The 10397-nt window shown below is 47.9% G+C and overlaps 1 protein-coding gene across 1 annotated transcript; it reads right to left on the minus strand.

The window, feature by feature from the left end:
* Nucleotides 1–377: 377 nt before the first annotated feature.
* Nucleotides 378–1091, minus strand: LOC101594693 (spindlin-1-like). Its single transcript, XM_045131798.1, has one exon. The coding sequence runs from the start codon at nt 1089–1091 to the stop codon at nt 378–380; it is 714 nt and encodes a 237-aa protein (XP_044987733.1).
* Between the last annotated feature and the right edge of the window lie 9306 nt (nt 1092–10397).

The raw sequence follows: 10397 nt of genomic DNA on the forward strand, positions 1-10397 counted from the left end.
TGTGCATCTGGCTAACGTGGGACCTGGGGAACCGAGCCTCGAACTGGGGTCCTTAGGCTTCACAGGCAAGCGCTTAACCACTAAGCCATCTCTCCAGCTTTTTTTTTTTTTTTTTTTTTTTGAGAGCGACAGACACAGAGAGAAAGACAGATAGAGGGAGAGAGAGGATCTCTGTGAGTTTAAGGCCAACCTGGGCTACAGAGGGAGCTGCAGGTCAGCCTGGGTGAGAGTGAAGCCCTGCTTCAAACACCCACCCCCTGCCCCCCAAAAATTCCAAACAACAAACCTTTTAGGATTTTTTTCTTTTTTTTTTCTTTATGTCTAAAATTTATTCATTTAACAGTTGCAGGAATGGTTGGCAAAGTTCGCGATGACGTCTAGGATGTTTTCACCAAATCGTAGACATATATATGGAGGTCGTTATGAAACTTGATGAAATAGACGGAGGGTCTGGCTTCTACTTGGTGGATGACCATGCCAGTCCAGTTGGAGCCGTCTTCTTTGACATATTCTACTTTTTTGCCCACCAGGCTGTCCTCACCCTCTTCCGGGCCCCTTTCTGCTGGAGAACAATCACTGGGGTCAGGCATGACGCGCAGGTCGCCCGCCCTGTAGTCATCCAGGAGCGGGTACACGTACAAGACTGGGTCTTTCTCGTAGGTGATGTAGAACCACGTGGTCCTGCCGGGCACCTGCGCCAAGACCGTGCCCCTCCACTCATCCTGACAGCCGTCCTCGGTCTCGAACGTGTGCTCCACCGCCCTGCCCACGATCACGCGGGCCAAGCGCGCATCGCTGCTTCCAGGCCGGGCCACCCGGCCTGGGAGGACCCGGAGGGCGCACACCCTCTCGTCCTTGTTCAGCTCTAGTCCGTACACGCAGTCGCAGCCGTCGTATTTTATGAGGTACATGGAAGGGTTCACGCGCACCTGGTCCAGGACAGTGCCCCTCCACTTGGCCGCAGGGCCGGTGTCCGCTCTCCACCCATGCTGGATCCTGCAGCCTACCAAGGTGCCCCGGGGTCCAGACACAGGCTGGCGTCGCCCCGGACCTGTCCGACGTCTTCTGTGGCACGTCCTCTTCTTCACCATGACCTGTCTGCCCAGGAGCCCGGCTGCTTAGTCCATGAGGCTGATGGGGAGGCCTATAATAGGATTCCTGAGCTTGGAACTTGCTTCCCGCGCCACAGATGCACGGTTGGGGAGGGGACACGACAAAGACGATGCGTAAAAGGCACTCACTAGCGGCACAGCCACCCAGGCTGAAAGAGGGTTTTCTTGGCTTGTGTCCGGAGCAGGTGGATCCAGGGGAATTCGCTGGAAGAAGGGGAGGGGAGCCACGTAGACATTCGGAGACCCAGGCGCAGGAGGGCAATGCAAACTGCACTTATTTCCGGGTGCTTATATAGCCAGCGTGGCGCAGGCGCACAACATACAGTGCTGAGTCATGCTTGCATGCAGTGGTTACACAACAGAGCAAGTTTGCAGGCTGGGCCGGAAGTCTAGCCCATCACCATTCTTGTTTATGTTTCTTCTTTTTCTAATCTAATGGGCACACCAGGGCCTCCAGCCACTGCAAATGAACTCCAGAAGCATGCGCCACCTTGTGCATCTGGTTTTATGGGTCCTGGGGAATCGAACCTGGGTCCTTTGGCTTTTCAGACAAGTGCCTTGAACACTTCAGCCCCCATTACCATCTTAAACTTGTGCCTCTACACTCAGCCTCTTGGTGCTTGGATTAAAACGTTCTCCACCAAATCAAGCTTATCAAACCTTTGTGGGGTTTTTTGTTGTTGTCTTTTGTTTTGTTGTTGTTTTGTTCTTGGTTTCTGGTTGTTTTTTTGAGGTAGGGTCTCACTCTAGTTCAGGCTGACCTGGAATTTACTATGTAGTCTCAGGGTGGCCTTGAACTCATGACGATCCTCTTACCTCTGCCTCCTAAGTGCTGGGATTAAAGGCATGCACCACCACACCCAGCTCTTTGTTTCGTTTTGAAATTTTTCTCTGTTTTTCAAGGTAGTTTCACTCTATCCCAGGCTGACCTGGAATTCACTATGTAGTCTCATAGTGGCCTTAAACTCACAGTGCTCCTCCTACCTCTGCCTCCTGAGTGCTGGGATTAATGGTGTGCGCCACCACACCTGGATGGATGGATGGATGGATGGATGGATGGATGGATGGATGGATGGATGGATAGATAGATAGATAGATAGATAGATAGATAGATAGATAGATAGATAGATAGATAGATAGAGATAGATAGATATTTTATTTGCGAGCAGACGGCAAAAGAAGAGAATCAGAATGGGCACACCAGGGCCTCCAGCCACCGCAACCAACCAACCCAGGTCCTTAGGCTTTGCAGGCAAGCTTCTTAATCGCTGAGCCAGCTCTCCAAGCCCTAAATAAACCTTTTTAAACGAACAGTAAGATATGACAGAATATACATTAACTTATAAAGAGATGAAATTATGTCACTTAATGCTATTACAGAAGACCAAAGAAGGAACAAGGAGATGCCATTCGGTCCATCCGGGCAAAACTGAAAGATGGGTCTGAATCTTGTCTCTGCAAGATGGTTGCCAGCAACGTGCTCAGCAGGAACTCTGCGGCTTCCTCCCCGAGTCTGTGAACCAATCAGATCTGAGTCCTCCGTGAGTCTAAGCCAATCAGGTCTCTGATTGAGCCTGACGACAAGGCTCCACCTGCATGGATGTCTGGTCCTATAAAGGCGGTAACCCACACGGTCAGGCCCTCTTTTCCCCAGGGTCTCGCTTTGCTGCCATCTACCTGGAAGCAGGTAAATCTGGAACTTCCCTATTCCGCAGGGTAGAGGGCGGCGCAGTTCCTCAGCTTGGGTGATTTTCCATCTTGCCTTCTTTCTATCTTTGTGGTATCTTCTCCCTTAATCACATGCATGCATGGCTTTCCTCTAATCCCAAAGTCTATGTACCACGTGGGTATCCCTCCCCACTAACCTCTGGGTCTACTGCCTGTGTAATTTCTCCAAGTTTGGGGTAACTGTGGGTGAAAACTCACTCCTCATCTGAATCCCCTCTCTGTGTTGGCACACTCTTCTCCCTAGATCTCTCGCTGGCTCTTCTCTTCCTTTTGCCCCATGACCTGAACACTCACGTGAGTCTGTCCCCCCTTGCCAGCCCTGCTGGGAATAAGGGGAGAATATGTACGTTGCCTTGGGTACTTTTGAGGGTACGCTCTCGCTTTAATTGTATGTAAGATTTTATCTTTGACCTCTGAACCCTTAACTATTTTTTTTTCTTTAGGCTCTTCTCCGTGAACCTACCTCAGTCTCCTGTGTTCTGGGAGTGCGCCATCACACCAGGCAGAGAGAGAGAGAATGGGCACACCGCTCTCCTCATTGCAAATGAACTCCGGAAGCATGCGCCCCTGTGCATCTGGCTTTACCTAAGTACTGGGAAATCGAACTCAGGTTGTTAGGTTTTATTACTGGCAAGTGTCTTACCCTCTGAGCCATCACTCCAATCCTCCGCTTTTTCTTTTCTTTCTTTCTTTTTTTTTTTTGACAGCTTGCATACTTACAGACAATAAAATCATGAAAATTCCCTCCTGCTTTCCCTTTCACAAATCCACACTCTATCATATCCCCTCCCTTTCTCCATTAATCTCTCTCTTGTTTTGATGTCATCATCTGCTCCTCCGTATTATAAGGGTCTTGTGAAGGTAGCTCTCGGCACTGCGATGTCATGGATATCCGGGCCATTTTGTGTCTGGGCGATTGCTTTGTAAGGAGTCCTAACCTTGCTTTGGCTCTTCCATTTCTCGTGCCACCTCTTCCACAATGGACCCTGAGCTTTGGAAGGTGTGATAGAGATGTTTCAGTGCTGAGCACTCCTGTCACGTCTCAGTACGATGGTGCCTTTTGGGTCATCTCAATGGTCACTGCCATCTGGAAAGAGAAGCTTCTCTAACCAAAAGTGAGAGTAGCATTAATATGTGGGTGTGAATGTTAAGTAAAGTTCTTACAGGGCAGTTTGCTGAGCATAATATATGCATTTAGCCAGACAAAGAGCAGGCATTACTCTCCTAACGTTCATGACCTCTCCCACCATTGGTTTTTTTTTTTTTTTTTTTCGAGGTAGGGTCTCACTCTGGTCCAGGCTGACCTGGAATTAACTCTGTAGTCTCAGGGTGGCCTTGAACTCACGGCGATCCTCCTACCTCTGCCTCCCGAGTGCTTGGATTAAAGGTGTGAGCCACCACGCCCGGCTCACCATAGGTTTTTGATTAGATTAGTACCAGGCATGTATTACCTCCCATTAAGCAGGCCCCCAGTCCACTTGGACAGCAGTTGGTTTACCCCCACAACAGACAGGCCACTATCGCACCTATTCAGTCATTTGACCTCGCTGGCCAAATGTGAGGCTTGCATCTACAGGAAGTTTGTAGCTCAGCCCCAGCTTGATTTCTCAGTGGCCTTGCGGCCCGAGCCTGCCTCCACAATTTTTAATCCTCTCTGGTCTGTTATTTGAAGGGCATCTATGTCCCACGTGTGTATGGAGCGGCCCCAGACATCTGGCTTTACATGGGTACTGGGCAATCAAACCCAGGTCATTAGGCTTTGCAGCCAAGCACCCTAACAGCTAAGCCATTTCTCCTCTCTTTTAAATCTTAAAAAAAAAGGTTAAAATAAATAAAATTAAGATCTTGAAGCCTCAAAGGCGGTTCTTTATTCAAACTGGTCTATGTGTCCTGACTTCTATGAAGGTAAAACAGAAGAAAGTCTCCGTTTACATAGTATGGTTACAACATATATTCATAATCTCAAGGTTTTGTTTGCTAGTTCAAGAAAATCTAACCAGAGGACAATAACCAATGCTAATTTAATACACTGTCATTTGATCTCTTCGAAGCAGAAGACTTGCTTACTTGAACATGAAATCATTATTGCAGCCCTGTTGAAATCTGCACCTAATAAGTATCTAATGCAATTAATGCTGGAATTGGTTACAGAAAATTTCTTCATGGCACATTTACTCCCGAGCTCATGGGGAAGGAACTATTGCTGGGAAGGTGCGCTCAGCCTCATTACCCCCATGTCCAGTGGGTCCTCTGTGTGTATGCTCAGGTTCAGAGGATTTAACCGTTAAGCCATCTCTCCTGCCCAGATTTTTTTTTCTTCCAGATTTTAAAAAAAATTTAAAAGCGCACATGTGTGTGCACGTACATATGCATGTTTGTGTGTAGCATGTGAATGCTAGAGGTGTCAGGTGTCTTGTTTGTTACCATCTTTATTTTTGCAAGGTAGGGTCTCACTCTAGCCCAGGCTGACCTGAAATTCACTCTATAGTCTTAGGCTGGCGTCCAAGTCACAGTGATCCTCCTACTCTGTCTCCTGAGTGCTGTGATTAAAGGTATTTGTCCCATGCCCAGTTAATACATATTATTTATTTTATTCATTCATTTACTGGTGTTTTCTTTTTTTTAAGAATTCTTTTTTATTTATTTATTTGAGAGCGACAGACACAGAGAGAAAGACAGAGGGAGAGAGAGAATGGGTGCGCCAGGGCTTCCAGCCTCTGCAAATGAACTCCAGACGCGTGCGCCACCACGCCCGGCTCTTCATCTTAGTTTTTAAAACAAGGTTTCTCACTAAACATGGAACTTAACAATTCAGCCAGACCGGCCCGCCAGCAAGCCCCAGGGATCCCCCCCGTGCCTGCCTTCCGAGTGCGTTGCTTCTGGTCCACCATGCTGGGCTTTTCTGTGGATGCTAGAATTCTGAAGTCATTTCTAATGCTTGCCTAGCAAGCACTTTATGACTGAGCCATCTCCCCAGCCCAAGAATATTCTTTTTGTGTTTTGTTTTTGGGGTAGGGTCTCACTCTAGCTCAGGCTGACCTGGAATTCACTATGCATTCTCAGGATGGCTTCAAACTCAACGTCTTCCTACCTCTGCCTCCCGAGTGCTGGGATTAATGGTGTGTGCCACCACACCCAGCTAAGAATATTCTTTTTTTTTTAATATTTTTTTTTAATTTTTACTTATTTATTTATTTGAGACCGACAGACACAGAGAGAAAGACAGATAGAGGGAGAGAGAATGGGCGCGCCAGAGCTTCCAGCCTCTGCAAACGAACTCCAGACGCGTGCGCCCCCTTGTGCATCTGGCTAACGTGGGACCTGGGGAACCGAGCCTCGAACCGGGGTCCTTAGTCTTCACAGGCAAGCGCTTAACCGCTAAGCCATCTCTCCAGCCCCTTTTTTAATATTTTGTTTATTTTTATTTATTTGAGAGCAACAGACAGAGAAAGGGGCAGAGAGAGAATGGGCACGCCTCTAGCCGCTGCAAACGAACTCCAGACGCATGCGCCCCCTTGTGCATCTGGCTAACGTGGGTTCTGGGGAATCAAGCCTTGAACCGGGGTTCTTAGGCTTCACAGGCGAGCGCTTAACCACTAAACCATCTCTCCAGCCCAAGAATATTCTTTTTTTGGGGGGGGTTTCGAGGTAGGGTCTCACTCTAACCCAGGCTGACCTGGAATTCACTATGGAGTCTCAGGGTGGCCTCAAATTTATGGCAATCCTCCTACCTCTGCCTCCCGAGTGCTGGGATTAAAGGCGTGCGCCACCACACCCGGCTTCCAAGAATATTCTTTTTTTTTTTTTAATTTTTTTTTTGTTCATTTTTTATTTATTTATTTGAGAGCGACAGACATAGAGAGAAAGACAGATAGAGGGAGAGAGAGAGAGATTGAGAACGGGCACGCCAGGGCCTCCAGCCACTGCAAACGAACTCCAGACGCATGTGCCCCCTTGTGCATCTGGCTAACGTGGATCCTGGGGAACTGAGCCTCGAACCGGGGCCCTTAGGCTTCACAGGCAAGCGCTTAACCGCTAAGCCATCTCTCCAGCCCAAAACCTACTTGTTTTGACAGTGGAAAAACTCAGGAGCCATAGATTGTTGATAGAAAGCTTTCAGTGCCAGGGATGGAATCCCATCCAGTGAGTTGTAGGCCAGGGAGTCCCTGATGCCCCCAAAACATTACAGGCCATTGCCGAGGCCCTTGGTTTCCCACCAGGAATAGATGGTAAGACCCTATTACTGAAAACTCCACATACTTGGGCTGCAAGGCCACTGAGAAATCCTGCTGCAACTGAGCTGATAACTCCTCCATGTAGACCAGCTGGCAGAAAACTGGAAGAAGCCATTCTGCATGCAGTTCAATGGGAGAGAGAAATCACCAGTGAAGATACTCAACAGTGGACACTGCAAGCCTTATATTTGCCCAGCCAGGCCAAATGAGCCAATGGGGTCAATAGGGCCCCGTCTGTCATGGTAGAAACCAATTGCCCTCTAATTGGACTGAAGGCCTGCTCCACGGGAGGGAATACATCCCTGATATTGAAAACAGGGTAGTCATGAGCCCCAATAGTATAATGTCCACTGGTGTCTGGCTAAATGTATATACTATGCTCCTCAAACTGCCCAGTAAGCATTTCTCTTAATGCTCATACCCTTATATTAATGCTATTCTCACTTTTGGTAGAGAACCTTCTCTTTTCAGAGGGCAGTGACCTTGGGATGACTCAGAAGGCATCATGGTGCTGGGAAGAAGTGACAGGAGTGCTCAGCACTGCAATATCTCTGTCACACCTTCCAAGGCTTAGGGTCCATTGTGGAAGAGGTGGCAGGAAGAATGTAAGAGCCAAAGGAAGGGTAGGACTCCTTACAACGTGCTCCCTCCATCAGCCACAAAATGGCCTGGATATCCATGACCTCACAGTTCCTGACACTACCTACACAAGACTATCATAAGAGGAGGAAAAGATGATGACATCAAAATAAAAGAAAGACTGAGAGGGGGAGGGGATATGATGGAGAATGGAGTTTCAAAAGGAAAGTGGGGGGAGGGAGAGCATTACCATGAGATATTGTTTACAATCCTGGAAGTTGTTAATAAAACACAAAATCAGACAGGTGTAGTGTACATCTTTAATCCCAGTGCTTGGGAGGCAGAGGTAGGAGGATCGCCATGAGTTTGAGGCCACCCTGAGACTCCATAGTGAATTCCAGGTCAGACTGGGCTAGAGTGAGTCCCTCCCTCGAAAAACAAAACAAAAAAAAAGTCAGCATCCTTATTTTAAAAAATTAAAAGTAGGGCTGGAGAGATGGCTTAGCAGTTAAGGCATTTGCCTGCAGAGCCAAAGGACCTCAGTTTGATTCCCCAGGATCCTCATAAGCCAAATGCACAAGGGGACACGTGTCAGGAGTTTGTTTGCAGTAACTGGAGGCCCTGGTGCGCTCATTCTCTCTCTCTCTCTCAAATAAAAATTTTAAAACTAGCCAGCAGTGGGCTGGAGAGATGGCTTAGTGGTTAAGCGCTTGCCTGTGAAGCCTAAGGACCCCGGTTCGAGGCTCGGTTCCCCAGGTCCCATGTTAGCCAGACGCACAAGGGGGCGCACGCGTCTGGAGTTCGTTTGCAGAGGCTGGAAGCCCTAGCGCGCCCACTCTCTCTCTCCCTCTATCTTTCTTTCTCTCTGTGTCTGTCGCTCTCAAATAAATAAATAAAAATACTTTAAAACTAGCCAGCTGTGATCACGCACGCCTTTAATCCCAGCCCTTGGGAGGTAGGGGTAGGAGGATCACTTAAGAGTTCAAGGGTAGTCTGAAATTACATAATAAATTTCAGGTCAGCCTGGCCTAGAGTGAGACCCTACCTGAAAAAAACAAAAATCCTGAATGTCAAGACCCCTCTATAAAATGGCATGATAATTTGCATATGATTTAGATGCATCCTTCCTTTTTTTCAATTTTTTTTATTAATTCCATGATTATAAAAAATATCCTTCCATTTTTTTTAAATATTATTTAGTCGGGCGTGGTGGCGCACGCCTTTAATCCCAGCACTAGGGAGGCAGAGGTAGGAGGATCATCGTGAGTTTGAGGCCACCCTGAGACTACATATTGAATTCCAGGTCAGCCTGGACCAGAGTGAGATCCTACCTTGAAAAACAAACAAAAAAAAAAAATTATTTATTTGCAGCCAGAGATAGAGTTGAGAGACAGACAGCATGGGTGCTCCAGGGCCTCCAGCTGCTACAAACCACATTGTGCATCTGGCTGTGCATGGGTGCTGGGGAATCAAACCTAGGTTATTAGGTTTTGCAGACAAGTGCCTTAATCGCTGAGCCATCCACCCAGCCCCCATTTTTCCACTTTTGTTTTGTTTTGTTTTTTGACATATGGTCTCGCTCTATCCCAGGTCCACCTCCCTCAGCAGCCCCAGGCTGGCCTCTAACCCACAGCAGTCCCCCTACCTCAACCTCCCAAGTGCTGGGATTAAAGATGTGCAGCTACCCCGATGGACCCAAGGTTTACCCCCTGAAGAGAGCCACGCCTCCTCAATGAACAGCACAGATCTTGGGAACTAGGAAGCCCAGCAGCTGCACTGGATGGGAGGGGAGGGTTAGGGTGCCCTGTCCCTCCAGACCCCTTCCCAGCTGCACATTTAGAGCCAGCCCTAGAAAGCTGAGATTTGGGTCCAGGCCGGTGGGGCATCTCCCTCACCAGGAACGTTTCCCAGTTATCCCGCTATTTAGCCTTGCCCAGCACCACTGGGCAACAAGGCACTTTTTTTTTTTTCTTGTGACAGGAAAGCCATGACATTTGCACACCAAGGGGGTGGTGTCTGAGAGCCCAGGCAACATGGAGGTCACAGACTTCCCAGCATCTGCTCAGCACAACCCTGGCCATACCTTCAGCACCCTCACCAACAGCGTCATCTCTCGAAGTGTCTAGAGTCTGGTCCCTGCCTACTGTTTCTACTCTCCTAAAATGGACTATTCATAAAGATAAATGATTGTAAGGGCTTACTGGCCATCAAGCCAAACAATGGAATGGGCTATTTGCTTAATATTTTTATGAGCAAATGGACATGTGACCTTGTAGCTTGGTGCCAATTGCATTTCTATTTACTGGGAGACGGGAGACAATGAGAACATTTATCTCACTTAGTCACTGGTCACTCCTGCCCCCAAACCTCCCGGCCCTCTTCCCAAAAGAGATGAGAAAACGTTTTCATTATGCAAGTAGCTATTTTTAAAAATGATGTCATGGAGACTGAAATGCGACATTGTTCTAGTTTCAGAAGCACTCACTCAATGGTCTCTTTACTTGCTCCTTACTGCCACTTGTTCAGTAGGCACGAAGGAGCCACCTCGCCTCCTCCCGGTCAGCATCAGTGTTTGGCATCCAGAGGATTGTTTATGCTTTCTTTTTCATGCCCCGTAAATAATATATGTCTTGCATATCATATGTGCGTATAACAGTCATAACCATTTTTTAAATATATTTTATTTATTTGAGAGAGAGAGAGAGAGAGGCAGAGGGAAAGAATGGGCGTGTCAGGGCCTCCA

The sequence above is a fragment of the Jaculus jaculus genome, chromosome 12 (genome assembly GCF_020740685.1).
Source record: "Jaculus jaculus isolate mJacJac1 chromosome 12, mJacJac1.mat.Y.cur, whole genome shotgun sequence".
Taxonomy (NCBI): domain Eukaryota; kingdom Metazoa; phylum Chordata; class Mammalia; order Rodentia; family Dipodidae; genus Jaculus; species Jaculus jaculus.

Bases quoted from the DNA above. Each gene is read 5' to 3' on its own strand.
- LOC101594693 (XM_045131798.1), bottom strand. From the start codon at position 1,091: ATGGTGAAGAAGAGGACGTGCCACAGAAGACGTCGGACAGGTCCGGGG.